Source organism: Pagrus major, chromosome 7 (genome assembly GCF_040436345.1).
Source record: "Pagrus major chromosome 7, Pma_NU_1.0".
In the NCBI taxonomy this organism is placed as follows: Eukaryota; Metazoa; Chordata; class Actinopteri; order Spariformes; family Sparidae; genus Pagrus; species Pagrus major.
Window position 1 is genome coordinate 34,214,266 of NC_133221.1, and position 17,453 is coordinate 34,231,718.

The 17,453-nt window shown below is 42.5% G+C and overlaps 1 protein-coding gene across 1 annotated transcript in view; it reads right to left on the reverse strand.

The window, feature by feature from the left end:
• The window catches only part of LOC140999781 (rho guanine nucleotide exchange factor 10-like protein), a 53,319-nt gene extending 40,380 nt beyond the window's left edge, over positions 1–12,939 (reverse strand). Inside the window, exons 1-8 of the mRNA XM_073470310.1 lie at positions 12,898–12,939; positions 12,593–12,729; positions 5,977–6,090; positions 5,613–5,718; positions 5,047–5,150; positions 3,137–3,214; positions 2,690–2,869; positions 1,438–1,554 (exon numbers count right to left, since the gene is read on the reverse strand). Coding sequence (XP_073326411.1) covers positions 1,438–1,554; positions 2,690–2,869; positions 3,137–3,214; positions 5,047–5,150; positions 5,613–5,706 — 573 coding nt within the window. The 5' untranslated portion in view covers positions 5,707–5,718; positions 5,977–6,090; positions 12,593–12,729; positions 12,898–12,939. The remainder of the gene's footprint in view (positions 1–1,437; positions 1,555–2,689; positions 2,870–3,136; positions 3,215–5,046; positions 5,151–5,612; positions 5,719–5,976; positions 6,091–12,592; positions 12,730–12,897) is intronic.
• Positions 12,940–17,453: the final 4,514 nt, after the last annotated feature.

Here is a 17,453-nt window from a genome sequence, read left to right on the forward strand (position 1 = left end):
CGCCACAAACTTGCCCGTTTGGACTTTGCAAGGGAGCACCAAACATGGGACATTGAAAGGTGGAAAGTTTTATTCTCTGACGAGGAAAAATTTTACCTGGACAGTCCTGATGGCTTCCAACATTACTGGCATGACAAGGAGCTCCCACTGGAGATGTTTTCTATGCGGCACAGCGGAGGAGGCTCCATCATGATCCGGGGTACTTTTTCCTTCAATGGAACAATGGAGCTTTAGGTTGTACAGGGGTGTCAAACGGCGGCTGGCTATGTGGAGATGTTGCAGCAGGCATCCCTCTTGACCGAGGGCTCTCGTCTGTGCGGTGATGGCTGGGTCTTTTAACAGGACAACGCTGCAGTTCACAACGCCCACCTGATGAAGGACTTCTTCCAGGAGAATAACGTCGCTCTTTTGGACCATCCTGCGTGTTCCCCTGATCTAAATCCCATTGAGAACGTTTGGGGATGGATGGCAAGGGAAGTTTACAAAAACGGACGTCAGTTCCAGACCGTGGGTGCCCTTCGTGAAGCCATCTTCACCACATGGAGCAACATTCCTACCAGCTTCCTGGAAACACTCGCATCAAGCATGCCTACATGAATTTTTGACGTGATCAACAAGAACGGTGGGGCTACTCACTACTGAGTCCTTTTTTGACACCTTTTAGTTCTGTTTTTTTTAGTTTTTTTGGGCTTATGGTCTTAAACTTTTGATCAGCTGATGAACAGCCTGTTTGAGTTTAAATGCAGTTTTCAATAAATTGCCTACTTTATGTTTTTTGTCTCTTGCTCCTGTTTCTTCTTTTTGCATTTTGAAGCTCTACTTACAACCTGGTTACGATCCACCACCGCGAAATACGAATACTTAATAATTAATAATTTTCCCCCGGTCTTAAGATTTTGTTCAGGAGTGTATAACTATTATTATTATTATTATTAATAATAATAATATTATTATCATCATTATCATCATCATTATTATTATATAATAGACTTTATTTAGTCTATTTTATTCTATCTGACTTGTTTTGTGTCTGTGTACAACTTACTCCACGTGCCTTTAATTGCCCCCCGGGGACAAATAAAGTTGTTTTAATTGAATTGAATTGAATTATTATCATCATCATCATCATGATCATGATCATTATTATCATCATCATCATCATCATAATTATCATTATTATTATTATTGTAATTATTATTATCATTAATAAAATGAATTAATACTACCAAAAAATTAATACCAGCTTTTTTTTAAATGGATCAAGTTCAGTGAATGTTCAGTGCAGACTGTAATGTGGCTGGTCGATTTGTCAAAACAAAAGCATTAGATAAAAATAGATGCGTTTCAGTTCCAACAGACAGACAAGTGAAATACTCAGAAGAGAGCCAAGGCTGGACTATATGGTTGAAATGGTTTTAAACAACGAATTTTGAGCACCTTGAGAAAGTCCAAGAAAACAGGTTTAGACATGCAGGCCTTCTTGATCAGAGCCATGGCGTTGGTGAAGTTGTTGATGTAGTCACTATACACGTTCAGCACCATGGACTTTGAAAACTGTGGAGGAAAGAGTGTGACATTAGGACACTGTGGTATTATAACAGACAGCAGGGACAAAGAAAACTGTTTTCATTTCATGGACACTGATTTAAACGACCTCTGCAGAAACTCACTGCCAGTGTTCTTTTTGAAAGATTTGCAAAAAATTCTAGTGGAGATGCAAAAGACTCCAAAGATAAAAAATGTGTGGCTGATGTTTCAGGTTACAAGGTTCATCTATTTTTCATTCTACAACACAGGGTTGTACAACCAAATGCAAGCTGTTGTTCATTTATGGTACTCACAAAAACACAATCAAAACAACAATAAGTCATAAAAAGAAACTATTAATTATAGTGGATTGAGTGAGAGGCGTCTCACAAAACTCTAATCAACCTCTAAACTACAGTGCTGATAAACACACCAAGATTCTTCTGCTAAACTGTGTATTTCCGCCTTAAAATGTTTTCAGAAAGAGATTTTAGTGACTGTTTAGCTGAAATAGAGAAAGATCTTGAACCAGAAGTGGCTGCCATATTTTTTCTGTACTGTGAAAACAGAGGCTTTAATCAAACTGTAAAACAAGGCAGTGCTGATCAAATATGAACCAAGATTCTCTCACTACACAGAATATTTCAGAAACAGTTTTTAGTGTTTTGCCAAAATCAAGCACCGCCCACAGCAGTGCGTCACCCATCGGCAGGAGTGTTTATTGGTCTGGTGCGGCGCAGTGCATTCTGGTTATTGTAAGTTTTCTACCTTTTGAGCAGAAGGGAGCCCTTATCTCTGTTTTCTCTGCTCATGCACGACCAATTTTGTGTCTTTCTACTGTAAAAACAGTCCAGTTTTATGCAAGAGCCATCTTTCCAGCAGTGAAGTACTTTTGCCATCAATACAACGATAAACAGTAGCTCCTTCTGTGTTATAAAATAACTTTTATTCAGGCGCTATATATTAAAGGGGCACTCCACAGATTTAAAACACAAAGATCAGTTAATGTATTTGTCATGTTTACATCCACTCAGCCTGTGAAAACTGCTGTTTAATGTAATGTCTGTATAACGTAAAATCTGTGTTACAGATGGCGGGTGTGGTGTGATCTGCTGGACACCCATCAGAGGGAAGAAAAGAAAGAAATGATTGTGTGACTAACCGAGGCTACAAACAGGTCTCCTATCTTCTCACTGTGATCCCACTCAGCCACACGGGATGCCAGGGCAATCTGGAACATTGAGTGGCACTGATGGATCTCCTGCAGACGGTAAAAGATCTGGCGCACCTTCTTGTGGTTTAGGATCAAGTTCTGTGGCTCCAGCAAAGGCTTCTGGTACTCCTGAGAGACAAAGAAAGGTCAGCTTGACAAATTGTAGATGGCCAGGATTATATGGCATACGCAGCGTTTTATCTCTTTATCAGCAAGGTAGTGCAATAAGTGCGTACTTTCTACTGAACTTTATCATTTCTCTAAAGCTAAATAATGAATTGAATTGTAACTTAGGGTTAGGGGTTAGGATCAGGACTTTTAAGTAAAATAAGTAATGTTATGGTCAACATAAGATATTCTCCACACAAGAACTGAAGAACTGAATGTGTGACTCACCTGCAGGATTCTTTTGAGAGAGTCCAGGTAGCTGTTCTCACTCTGCACAATGGAGCTGAGGATGAGACGTCTGACCACCTGGAAGAGGCAGTGAAAAACTCTCACACTGATGCAGATTAAACATATCTGCAGTAACTATAAAGGGTTTCACCAATACAATGTAAAATAAAAGCTAATATTAGCAAAGTGACAGTGTCTCAAATAATAGCAGTGGCCAGCAAAATCAAATAAAAGGCTTTCACTAATAAAGGCCAGGTAAAAAACTAGAATTAACACATCATGGTTGTGTGCCTCTGTGTACCAGTCAAGTTGCTGTTTCTAAGCTATGGCTAGATGTCGGGCAAAACATTATGATGCCACAGTGAAGTTGACCGTTGACCTTTTGAATATAAAATGTCTTCTCTTCATCATTTTATCCTATTAGACATTTGTATAATATTTGTCATACTTATTATATGAATTGTTGACAAGAATGGGACAGATGGACAACCTGAAAACATGGTACAGGAACGAGATCTGAAAAGCAACTGACTCTACACCTGTTTCACCTAAAGGCCTGGTTCTTGACATAGTTGTGGCAAAATAAGAGCCCTGACCACTAAGTGAGAATTGGAGGTATTTAATTCCAATTGCATATTTGAAGTACAATTGATAAATATTGCAGATACGTCAGTTAATCATTAGCCCCATTCACAATGCCTTTTCAAGGCGGTGTGTGAAAGTTACTGAGGCGGAGTGGGGGGACAGTTCGTTCCAGGTCTGATCCGCCACAGGAGGTAGAAACTCCAATAGAGGGGAGATGGCTTCTGTGTGAATGGAAAAGCCGGCAGCATGGGACAGGAGTGTGTCTGTCTAATGGTGTTCACACTCTGACAACTAAATAGATCCTTCACTCATCCAATAAAAGAGAAATGTCCCTCACTTCAACCCACAAAGCAACGTTACAGGACCAAACAACAGTAATGCGGTAACTGGTAGTGTCTGGTAGCATCTTATATGAGGAAAAATAATAGCACAGTGATACGTGGATCATCCTGTCTCTCCTATCAACTCTTCATCACATTTCTGTCCGAAAAACAGCGACTGTCCCTGGCAGCAGAGCCAGGCAGCTCCCCCAGTTGAATGGTGGTGACTATGTGACGCAATTCAGAGCAAAAAATTTTAACTCACATGTACTTTGTCACCTTCCACTATTGTGTTGTTGTTACTGTCTCTGGAAACTTATATAGAAAAAAATCACTGCAACAGTCAGCCCTGCTGACCAAGACTTCAGTGAACTTTCCCCCAGAAAACAGCCTCCCTCCCTGTGAGTGAGAGCCAGACAGGATCCGCTGTTTACTGATGGCAATTATCTAATTATGTCATTTTGTGTGAATAACGAAACTGTCACTTTTCACAATACATGGTGGGTCAGAATGTCAATTACAACACTTTAAAAACAGCATCCATATGATTATTAACATGTTTAGATGGCAGGTGGAAACACGTTAAAAAACAACAGAGATGTAAATGTCATGATGTGTACCATCACACCTCTTTTGGTTCTGTACCGCCAGTGTGCTGTATGAAATGACACAGTTGAGCAGCTATATGTCGGCGCTGCTTAGTTCAGTGTGAACAAACAAAGGCGGCATAAAGGTGAGGCAGCGTAACGGTGAGCCTTCATTGCGGCGATAATGTGGAGTCTTTGTGTGAAAAGGGCCGTTGATAGATCTGAATCTGTAATCATTACAATGCAATACCCTCAAACTATATTCTGCTGTCTAATTAAACTGAGTGCTAGATTTAATCTTCTAACTCATTCATTTTGGCTCATTTTGATGAACATAAAATGGCCTTCCAAGATTATCTGGTCATTTTGATACACTGGCATGTGCACGTGGCCAATAATCATGAGAATATGCACACACCTGCTGACTATTGAGCCCCTCTGGCATGGGGCATAGTTGTGGAGGAGGGTGCTTTAAGTCACACACAGACACATCCATGTAACCTGCATCATCCTTTCCCTCGCCTGCAAAATAAAAACACAACCACTTTATTCACACAGATAAAGACACACACACACAACACACACATTCTATTTTCTGACTTCACATTTGCAAATATTTTGCAAAACATCTTACCCCAAAGAAGTATGTACTGCTTAACAACAGATGTGTCTTTGGAAAACAATCATTTCTGTGTCTAGTTTTGTCTTGATATGCTGATGTGGTTGGCAATTGTTGGAGCTTTTGTGCCTGTTAATCATATTGCCCATGGTTATACCTGTCTGCCACTAGGAGTTTGTTCAAACGCCTCAACAGGACTGGTTTTAAATGTCTCCATAAATATTTGCCATGATGAAATTGATAAGAAATTAATCATTTCTGCATTCTTCTCGCACACTTCTTGGGGCTTAAAGATACTATAAATCTGATTTCCACAAACTGAATACCTTGAGTGACCTTGATAATCTCACTTCCAGTTTCTGTACCTGATTCTTTTCTCTGCAGGAATGACACTTTGCGAATCATAGCTAACTTTGTCTTTTCTAAACCGTCCTTGGTACCATTCCTTGCTGCTTTCATCAACTGCTGCACCTGGAAAACATAATTTAAGTATATTAACCAAGGTTACTGCAGATAGTAAAATCTAAAACAAATATTTGTTAAAAATGAACTCATTCAATTTGACTAAACTCAGCCCTCATTTGTATCTCATTACTCTGCTGGTTGATCCCAGATTCTCCACTGACATCTTTTTTATTTAAGATCTGACACCTTTTACAGGCCAGCAGAACAAGCCCTGAGAGATTGGGACAAAACATTTGGAGTGATTAGTTTCAGTCAGAACCCCACCTTAGTGTCACAGCTCTGTCTGATGTGGGTAACATGAGGTGAACTGAGACGCACTGCCAACTCCCTACTGGTGACAGCACAACGTTCCTTTAGTCTCAGCACATCTGTAGGCAGCTGGCATTCAACAGCAGACAGCAGAGTAGAAAAACAGGGTTCAAGATTAACACACCTGGCAACATTTCAAGAAGAAAACATTCCAACAAGAAAATGCAACAACAGCAACTTCATACACGGATGCCAGGAATTCAATCAAATATCACAATGGGTAGGTCAACAACTACACCTTTAACGCAAAAAATTCATGGAGTTGGTGAATCAGTCATTGAAAAACCCTTGAACCCTTCATCTGAGGTCCAGTATTACACATGATTTAATTATTATTGTGTTTACTTCATTGGAGACTTCGACACTGATATTTTACATAATCCGATATCACTGTGTTAGTGTTGTTCCTGGAACATTATAAATAATGCTGCTGCAGGACCGTCAGTGAAACTGACCAATCACGTTTTTGTAATGTCATAGCTTAGCAGCTCATGGAGAAAGACCAGAAAAAGTAGTTTTGTTGCCTAAACCTCAAAGTAGTTTTGTTGCCCAAACCTTTTTCAGTCTCCAGATTCCATCTGTACTCAAAGTAAAATGATCCATTCTGAATTTCAGTTATTGCAATTATTTACCTTGATTATAGCTTCAGAAGACAAAGCACCTACCTCATATATTAGTGAATGTCTTGCATTCAGACAAATCAGTCCTCCCTCACACGCTCATAAAAACATCCAGCTTATCCCAAACATTGTGAGACATCCTCCACATTTAAAAACAGTTGATGAACTCCTTATTCCTGATGATTTACTTCATGACATCTCCACACTGAAAGCTGACTTGTGTTTCAGTGTCATTTTCTAAACACTAACACATGAGCTGAGAGGGGAAAGTCCGACAGCAGGAGTAACACATGGTGACAAAAGCAGAAGACAGAAATGCTGACAGAGCGAGGGACTGCCAGAAATAATTCACTTCCTCTTTTTTTTAAACCAGGTTTCATTCATACTGTACATTACATAGAAACTAGTCATGGTTAATCCCCACCAAGGTGATTTTTAGGTTGGATCAATATGGACTTTTTGAGGTCAGTTTTAGTCACAATTCAACAATGTAAATGTAAAAAAACAAAAAAAGTTCTAAATTCTCCTCTGGATCCAGCCAGAAAGCTTACCTGATCTTAAAGACGCACTTACCATTATTCTGATATCAACATTGGGTTGAATGACTTTGAAGTGTGTCACTTGTGGTGACAAACCTGCAGAGAATTCTCATCAATGTAATAAATGTAAGTTGTTATGACCAGAAGGTCCAGTCACTTTGTTACCCTGACATATGGTACGAACTTGGTCTGTCAGCTCAGTCTCTTATGTCAGGAAGAGTCAAGTAAGTTCTCTGATTTATGCTATGGGAAGCAAGGCTGAAAAGATGACTGGTTCCTTTGAATTTACCCCAGAACTGCAGAAAAAAAAAGACTGGGAAGAATTTGACGACTACTTTCTACAAAAAGGCTCTCACTTAGCGGTTCCAGCTGATGGCTGACTTCAGGCTGGCACAAGTCATTCGCATTGGCAGTGAAACCTCCTTTACTCTAGTGCTCAACACCGGAGCTGTGTGCTCAGCCCCCTCCTGTTCACACTGTACACCCATGACTGCACTCCCATGACTTCACAATAGAGAAGAACTCTGTTGTGAAGTATGAGGATGACACCACCATCATCAGCCGTATTTTAAACAACGATGAGAGTTCATATCAGAAGTAAATCAACAATCTTGCAGAGTGGCGCACAGAGAACAATCTACTGCTCAACGTCAGCAAAACCAAGGAGCTGATTGTTGATTTTAGAAAGAAGGAGGCAAAGACACACACCCCTGTGTACATCAGTGGAGCTGAGGTGGAGCAGGTGAACAGTTCAAGGTTCCTTGGAATTACCATCACTGAGAACCTATCATGGTAATCACACATCACCACCCTGGTTAAAAAAGCACAGAGAAGCCTCTACTTCCTATGCAAACTTAGGAAGGCTAAATTCAGGAGCAAGATTCTGGTCAACTTTTACAGAGGAGCAATAGAAAGCATCCTGACTGGAAACATCACAAACTGGCATGGTTCATCATGGCCCAGGACAGGAAGGCTCTACAGATGGAGTTATTATAACTAAGGTTCAGGAACTGGACCATGCCACTCCTCCTCGCTGATGTTAACTAACCAGCTTGCAGATCCCGCACCGCAATAAGGGGTCTCTGGTTTGATGCAGCAAAACATAAAACGAAACCCGGGACTTTGTCTGAACGAGAGGATCTGCAGGATCTCATGACACGGCGCAGTACATAGCCTCTTTTTCATTGTGGCTGCAACCCCTCTCAACACAACGTGCACACACTCAACTCGCAGTAAACTCTGTCACACCATACTGACGTCACACACAGCGCACTAACGTCACATACCTCTTATGTCAAAAGCACACACACACACAGCTCCACATACACAACAAGTCATACACATCAGGCTCAGCCTGTAACACTGATCTGCCACCCAGGCCCAGTCAATCACACCACCTGCGTCTCATCAATCCAACCACCTGCGTCTCGCCAACCTAACCATCTGTGCCTCATTAACTCAACCACCTATGTTGCCCAGCCTGATTCAATCACCTGCGAAATCTATATATGCAAGCCTAACCATTTCTCACCTGTTGGTCTCAAGTTCTGACATTCATTTGAACTAAGACAAGCATTTCGAAGCTAAAAAATTGAAAACCTTACCATCTTCCCGACGAACCAAGAGCTGTTTCTTAATCCCTCTGGCGATGATCTTTTCGTCGAACATTCCGTCATCTCCGAATCTCCTCCACCTGTGATCACCTCCACTCAGGCACAACCAGCCAGGCAGCCACCACGCCTGCACTCCACCATCCACGTCCCCCGGCAGCACATCGTCCACTACTCTGCATCCAGCGGCTCCAGCCAGACACCACGAATGCGACTTAACCCACGCAGAGACCCACGCATGTATATGTATATATATATATATATATATATAAATACATATATATATATATATATATATATATATATATATATATATATATATATATATATATATATATATATCCGGGGGGGGGGGGCACTTAAAGGCACGTGGCGTAGTTGTACACAGACACAAACAGTCAGCATGTTACACAGTAAGTACACAGTCAAACCTAGTGTAGGATCCAGCACATCCCTCTAATTCCTTGGCATCATCCCCGACACACCTACCTCCCAAGCCTCCCTCCCAACCGGGAAGCTACATCGTATCTCCTCCGCTGTACTAAGCACCAGCTCCTCCCCCTGCTCGGACGCCCTTGACTTCGCTGTTCGCACCAGCCGTCAATGTCTGTCCTTTATCTCCCACTTACATCCCTGCCACCCCCCCTTCCCTCCCGCCGCATCTACATCACCTTCAGTCACTCCTGTAAAATGGAGCACGAACATGGCGTCACTTCCTCTCTTTCCAGAACGGCATATTTTTCTTTTTCTTTTACGATGACCAACTCACCCAGCCGTGCATCAACGCCACACTCTTAGTAGTTTCGGAAGCCACTACGGCGGTAGATGGTGCACCACTGGTTGGCCCCTCAACTCACTCTCCCCTTCCTTCCAAACGTATCCAGTCGCCATCTCCACACTTCTTTATGGGCACAAGCTCCGCCCTTCTTATCCCCGAAATTCAAATCCTTGGCACCAGGCTCGGATTCTTGACCCCCCTTTCCTGCAGTTCAACGCACTTGAATCCCCTTTCCGTCTCGTCCAACGCACTTGAAACCCCTTTCCGTCTCGTGCAACGTACATAACCCCTCTTTCTTTCATCCACCTACCTCAACCCTCCTTTCCCTCATCCACCTACCTCGACCCTCCTTTCTTTCATCCACCTACCTCGACCCCTCTCCCCCTCATCCAACTACCCTAGACCCCTCTCTCCCTCATCCAACTACCCTAGACCCCTCTCTCATACCCTCATCAAGCCTTCTATCAATTCAAATAAAATTACCTTTACGCTAAACCAAAACCCTTTCATCTTACTACACCGGATGGTGCAGTTTCAAGTCATTCCATACCCTTCACAACCTCCCTTTCCCCTCCATCGACAATGTAACAATAACCAGCTTCATCACATATGCCCATACGGTTCTCAAAATCAAAACTTCCACGATCCAAGTATATCTCAACGGCATCAACTTCTTCATCAAACTAATCTCCGGAGCTCCAGCCCCCTCCGTTTCTCATCCCCACGTCACCATGCTGATCGACGGCCTACGTAAGCTACGACGTACCTCCTCGTTCATATCCAACTACCTCCTTGCCCACCGCTGCACCAATCGCCAGCTTCTCTCCCTGCTCAGACACCTCAATAACGCCATCCACATTATCCCCCAGGGCCGATCCTTCATCTCCCACCTTCTTTCCCTTTCTTCCGCCATTCCATCCCTCTACGATTACGTCACCCTGGATGACTCCTGCAAAATGGAGCCGAGAACGTGGCGCAATTTTCTGTCTTCATGAAACGGCATTTCTTTCTTTTACGATGACCGAATCACCCAACCAGAGGACAACCAGCTGTACACGTACGCTGCGCTGCACAGCTATTACAGCGGCAGATGGTTTGCCTCTGTTTGGCCCCCAGAACGGTCCCCACTCTGCCCTCTATTAACTTTATCCGGTCATAATCGCTGAACCTCTTTGGGGGCACGAATGTTCCAGAAAGGTTATCCTCATCCACTCAGACAACCTCACTGCCGTTGACATCATCAACAAAGGCTGCTCACAATCCAAGTCCTTGGCCGCTGGTCCTCCCAACCCTACAACAGCTACATCCGCAGCCACCTCAGCAATATCCATCAAGCACATTTCTGCATAACCCAGTAATACCGTTTGGGGGATGATGAAGCCCCGACCACAACGTGCACCCATCGAGACATACCCCCACTCCGAGTCTTCATGTGAAGGCACATGAAAGAAAAAGGGTGGGTTGCCACATGGGAAAAGCAACCATGCAACCCTCAAAATGGAGGAATGTGGGAGATGCACTAAGCCTGGCACTGATGAAAGAAATTCCCTGGCATCAAAAAGTAAGTGCAACATGTCACAAAAAGGGTAATTGGGAACATGCAGGCCACTCAAAAGCTCTGAAAGATCACAGAGGAGGTGAAAGGGCTATATTTCCTCTGACAAGTGGGCACACAGACTAGTCAGGCTGACTGGACTGTTAGTCTTACCATTAATAAAATATCAGTAACCTTCAAAATGAGCACAGGAGCTGATGCTAAAGTTCAAAATTATGAGGTCCATACAACAACAAAGCTAGTGGGAGTGGAGAAAATGTCCACATTGTGGAAAAAAACGTTCTATCTCACAATGTTGAAGAAAATTAGAAAAAATCCTGGATCTGATCAGGAGAGTTCTATCTATTCTGGGCTGAGATCCACCCTCCATCCAAGTTTGGTAGAAATCTTTTCAGTGGTTTTTGTGTCATCCTGCTGACAGTCAAACAAATGGCACAAGTGAAAATATAACCTCATGCAAGGTAATAAAACACACACACACAGCCCCTCCCTGCTGATTGTCCATGTGTGAATATTAGGTCAGAACCTTAACATTAACCATAACCCTAAAATTCCAGCAGTGAGGTTTTTTAAGCTTACAATAGAGACAATGGAAGTCGACAAAGTCAGTTACCTCAGCTTCAGTTATGTCAAGCTTCAATCTTCAAATTTTTACCAAGTAAGGTTTTGTTTGGTTTTTTTTGAGAAAATTTTCCAATAATAAGCAAAAAGTGAAAATAAAATACATTTGATGAGCAGACATCCTGGATATGGACAAAAATGTCACATCCTTATCCTCAACATGACTGATGTACTCATGATGCATATTACATATTAAGTAAATGGTATCCATCAGTGAATGAACATACCATCAATTTGCATTAAATTGTAGGTTGGCACTTGTGTTTAATCCAGCTAACAGTCAGCAATATTTGAAGCTAGCACTGGAAGCCATGAGGTAGCACGCTGTATTTCACCATCTGTGTGCTGTCATGTTACTTGCTAAATATACTTAAGTACTTGACCAATATATGTTTTAAATATTCAGTATCTGTTGTTCATATCTAGGCTTTGTTTGAAAGGGCAGTTATTGCAGCAGTGTTTTGTAATTTTTCTTTATTTATCCTGCACTGATGTTTAGCCAATACAGAGCAAAATTACATTCAGCAAAAGCCAGCTAATGTTGCATTTATCCACCAATCCACCCTTTCCTACAGGATGTTGATGTGGACAGGCCAGAATCATACTGTTATTTTATCATTTTTGTTGGGTGTTTCCAAATACCATTAAAGGTGATAACTGCACATGCTGTACAGATTGAAACATGTCGTGCAGAAAATTGATTCAAGTCCTGGACAGTGTTGTGGAAAGTCATGTCTTCATCACAGTGAGCCACCTGCACCCTCTAACAGAGGACAGGAATCTCGCTGCAGCACACCAGTTGTAGTGTGTTCCTGGTTGTTCACATTTAAAATCTCTGAATGAGTTACCTTGCTGTTGCTGCTGCAGGCTGGAGGTAGAGTCTCACTGTCAGACAGATCATCATAACTTTCAAACTCACTGGAGCTCCAGCTGTTGGAGCCACGCTGATCGGGTCTTTGGATGTCCTCATAGATGTCATCAACATCTACACATAGATGCCAACAGATGAACAAATTAGTGTAGTGTGTAGTTTCATTTAATAAAATACTATTGTGTCTTAAGCTTCTATTGTATGTGTCAGTCTATTGAAACTATGTAGTCCACAGTACGATGTGTACAGTGTGGTGGTTAATAAAAGCTACAAACTGCTCACCTGGCACTGGGTTCTGAAGGTTCTCAGCAGGCACATCATCATAAATGACCTCTGGGTCTCTGACCACACTGTCACTACTTCTGGTCACTGACCTCTGCTTGAATGGTCTATCTACATCAGCTGTGTGATGGTTGCTCTTTGGACTGACTGGAGAGAACAGCTCATTCTCAGCAGTGTCGTGCCGAGTGTCCTGCAGAGTGTCCTGCTGAGTGTCTTGCTGAGGGCTGTGGCTGTTCACTGCGCTGCTAGACTTGGCCTGCCTTCCCTCTTGCATGAAAGATGGCTTTCCTACAAAACAATAACACCATCAATGTAAACGTCCAGTGTGTAGGATTTAGTGACATCTAGGTGTCTGGTTGCAGATTGCAACTCACCCTCTCTCATGGTGGCTGCTAAAAATGTGAAAGGCCTTGTTTAGAGCCAGTGTTTGGTTTGTCCCTAAATCCCCCTCAAGACATAATGTTGAGAAAAAAATGATAATTTAGAGATGATATACTTAGATACTTTTCCAACAAAAAGTGGGAATGTTTCGAGAATGAAATTGTAATATTACTAAAAGTAAAATTGTGATTACAACAATCATGATCGAACATTCATGACCTGGTATTTATTTCGTGTGAATGTAATTTTTATAAAGCCAAAGTATTTGGCATTTTGACCTGGGCCCTACACTGTGTTAAGGCTGTATGCCCACATTTAAACCACAATGTTTTGGTTTTAAAGGGGGATTTTATGTCATAGTATGTATGTCTGTACATAGCACTCATGATGTTAGTCAGCAGAATAAATTAAATGTTAATCTCAGGCCACAGCATTGAGATTTTGTTGTGTTTTTGGAGCGCCACAGTCCAAGTTCATGTGTTGACTCACTCACCCAAGTCACTGGAAAGAAGCAAACCTGTCTTGCATGTGAGTTCTCTCAAGACTAGGAACACTGATATATTCTCTAATGAAAGGTTCACTGCCCTCAGGGAGGATTACTCACTTAAATTCATGACACAGGGAGCTTCTGAAGAACATTACTCATTACTATGACTTGTCAAGATGGGCATTTATAATTAAACATAAATTAATATACAAACACAAGCTCACTACTTCAACATTCCATCAGGTACTACATGTACAATCTAATGGTGGATTCATGTGGGTTGGTGGTGTGAACATACACATACACAGACATGTGCATTACAGAGCTAGGGAGCAGAGGACAGCTGGCTAATGTGAGGTGAAACTGGTGTTACGTCACTGCAAGCAGGAAATTGTCATTTGGAAAATAACTGCTATATAGTGCTCTTTTCTAGCTCAACAGGACATTCATTTGCATTTTCAAATAAAAAGATGGAACCTCACTCAAATGTAGCATCTTTTTTTCACTACAAGCTAGCTACTACCAGAGCTAACACCACAGGCAGCTTGTGTACCTTTGTTTAATCGCAGTGTGAGCTCTGAAACCACACTGAGCCACTCCTTGGCTCGATGTGATGTCTGGGCTGTCCCAATGCAAGCAAACACAAAGACATCCTCACTTTGGTGAGTAACTCGACAAAGACCAGATGCTCTTCACAGCTGGATGTGAAGGCCAGAAGAGGCTTGTCAGGCTATCCCATCACATACTGCTGTTCCTCTTATTTCTTACCTTCATAGATACCCCCCACTTTCCAGGAACTCTCTAACTCTCCAGTCACTTCCAGATCAGAGGAGGTGGAACATCTGCAACAAGGATGGTAATCTAAAGGTCAATCTTTTCATAACTTTTCATATTTATCACTTTAAAGTGGCACAAAGATGGAACTTGATATTAGGTGGTCATATATAGGGGGCGGATCGTAAACCATCTCTGTGGAGACAGCTGGAATCATGATTTGCCTCAGGCCTTTACAAGCTGTACAGCATAAGTCGCCCTGTGTCCTAAGACCCTCAATTTAGGGCAGGAAAACCCCCCACAAAAAGCCTTTTTAACGGGGGAAACTATGGAAGAAACCTCTGCAGGAGCCACGTAATGAGACAACAGTCCAGTGGAAATCCCAAACAGGCTTACAGTGGGAGCAGTGAGAGACTCGTGACAGTAGTGGTCTAACTGCACATGCCTTTGTCACTGTACAGACGCCATGGTCTGGATTGTGCAGTCTTATGATACTGTAGAGTCTAAGGTCCTTTTGTGGTTTTGCTGACAGTTGGATTTGGTATATGACCAGCTCAAATCAGCTTTAATACAATCAACTCTACAGCTGTAAGTGCAGCTTTCTTTAAAGGTGCTATTTGTAAGAAAAGTAGATTTTTAAGGTCTCAATTCCAACTCGTCAAAAACTGCTGGGATGGCGGCTGACATGTCCTACAATCCCAAAGTGTCAGTTTTTGCTGAGTTGGAAATGAGACTCAAGAATCTACTTTTCTTACAAATAGCACCTTTAATCTTTTGGGTTTATAGTAACATGTAGAATGAGCTTAGTCAACCATTCAGGATCTTTTCAAATCTACACTGAACCAAATTATAAACGCAACTGAGCACTTCTCCTTTGCCGAGATAATCCATCCCACCTCACAGGTGTGGCATATCAAGATGCTGATTAGACAGCATGATTATTGCACAGGTGTGCCTTAGGCTGGCCACAATAAATGGCCACTCTAAAATGTTCAGTTTTATCACACAGCACAATGCCACAGATGTCGCAAGTTTTGAGGGAGCGTGCAATTGGCATGCTGACTGCAGGAATGTCCACCAGAGCTGTTGCCCGTGAATTGAATGTTCATTTCTCTACCATAAGCCGTCTCCAAGGGCTTTTCAGACAATTTGGCAGTACATCCAACCGGCCTCACAACCGCAGACCACGTGTAACCACACCAGCCTAGGACCTCCACATCCAGCATGTTCACCTCCAAGATCGTCTGAGACCAGCCACCCGGACAGCTGCTGCAACAATCGGTTTGCATAACCAAAGAATTTCTGCACAAACTGTCAGAAACCGTCTCAGGGAAGCTCATCTGCATGCTCATCGTCCTCATCGGGGTCTCGACCTGACTGCAGTTCGTCGTTGTAACCGACTTGAGTGGGCAAATGCTCACATTCCATGGTGTCTGGCACGTTGGAGAGGTGTTCTCTTCACGGATGAATCCCGGTTTTCACTGTTCAGGGCAGATGGCAGACAGCGTGTGTGGCGTCGTGTGGGTGAGTGGTTTGCTGATGTCAACGTTGTGGATCGAGTGGCGGTGGGGTTATGGTATGGGCAGGCGCATGTTATGGACAACGAACACAGGTGCATTTTATTGATGGCATTTTGCATGCACAGAGATACCGTGACGAGATCCTGAGGCCCATTGTTGTGCCATTCATCCACGACCATCACCTCATGTTGCAGCATGATAATGCACGGCCCCATGTTGCAAGGATCTGTACACAATTCCTGGAAGCTGAAAACATCCCAGTTCTTGCATGGCCAGCATACTCACCGGACATGTCACCCATTGAGCATGTTTGGGATGCTCTGGATCGGCGTATACGACAGCGTGTTCCAGTTCCTGCCAATATCCAGCAACTTCGCACAGCCATTGAAGAGGAGTGGACCAACATTCCACAGGCCACAGTCAACAACCTGATCAACTCTATGCGAAGGAGATGTGTTGCACTGCGTGAGGGAAATGGTGGTCACACCAGATACTGACTGGTTTTCTGACCCCTCCAGACCCCCCAATAAAGCAAAACTGCACATTTCAGAGTGGCCTCTTATTGTGGCCAGCCTAAGGCACACCTGTGCAATATTCATGCTGTCTAATCAGCATCTTGGTATGCCCCACCTGTGAGGTGGGATGGATTATCTCGGCAAAGGAGAAGTGCTCACTAACACAGATTTAGACAGATTTGTGAACAATATTTGAGGGAAATGGTCTTTTGTGTATATCAAAAATGTTTTAGATCTTTGAGTTCAACTCATGAAAAATGGGAGCAAAAACAAAAGTGTTGCGTTTATATTTTTGTTCAGTGCATCTATATAAGAAAATGGTTCTACATACTGTGGTCAGTTACATGTTTTTTTTTAGTATATGTAATAATTTATTCAATCATAACTTACCCCTCTGGCGACTCCCTGACCTCCATATCTGGACAAAAGAACACCATAATGCAATCTTAGTACAGTATACAAATCCTCAGTACAATACCCAAAAAGTTGGGAAGCTGTTAAACATAAATAAAAAAGAATGCAATGATGTGCAAATCCGTTTTGACCTCTATTCACCTGAAAAAAATACAGACACAAGATATTCAGTGTTCAAACTGATAAACTTTGTCTTTTGGTTAGTATACACTCATTATGAATTTGATGCCTTCAACATGTTCCAAAAAAGTTGGGACATTGGAATGTTTATCACTGTGTGCCATCACCTTGTGTTTAGCAGCACTTAGTCAGCATTTGGCTTGATGGTCTCGGCCAGTCAGTGTTGGTTTGGTCCTTGGCTTCTACATTCTCTGAATCTGTTGATGATATTATGGGTTGTAGATGGTGAACAACTCGCTTGTGAACAATTGAGCCTTTCCATGATGCCCCTTTCATACCCAGTCA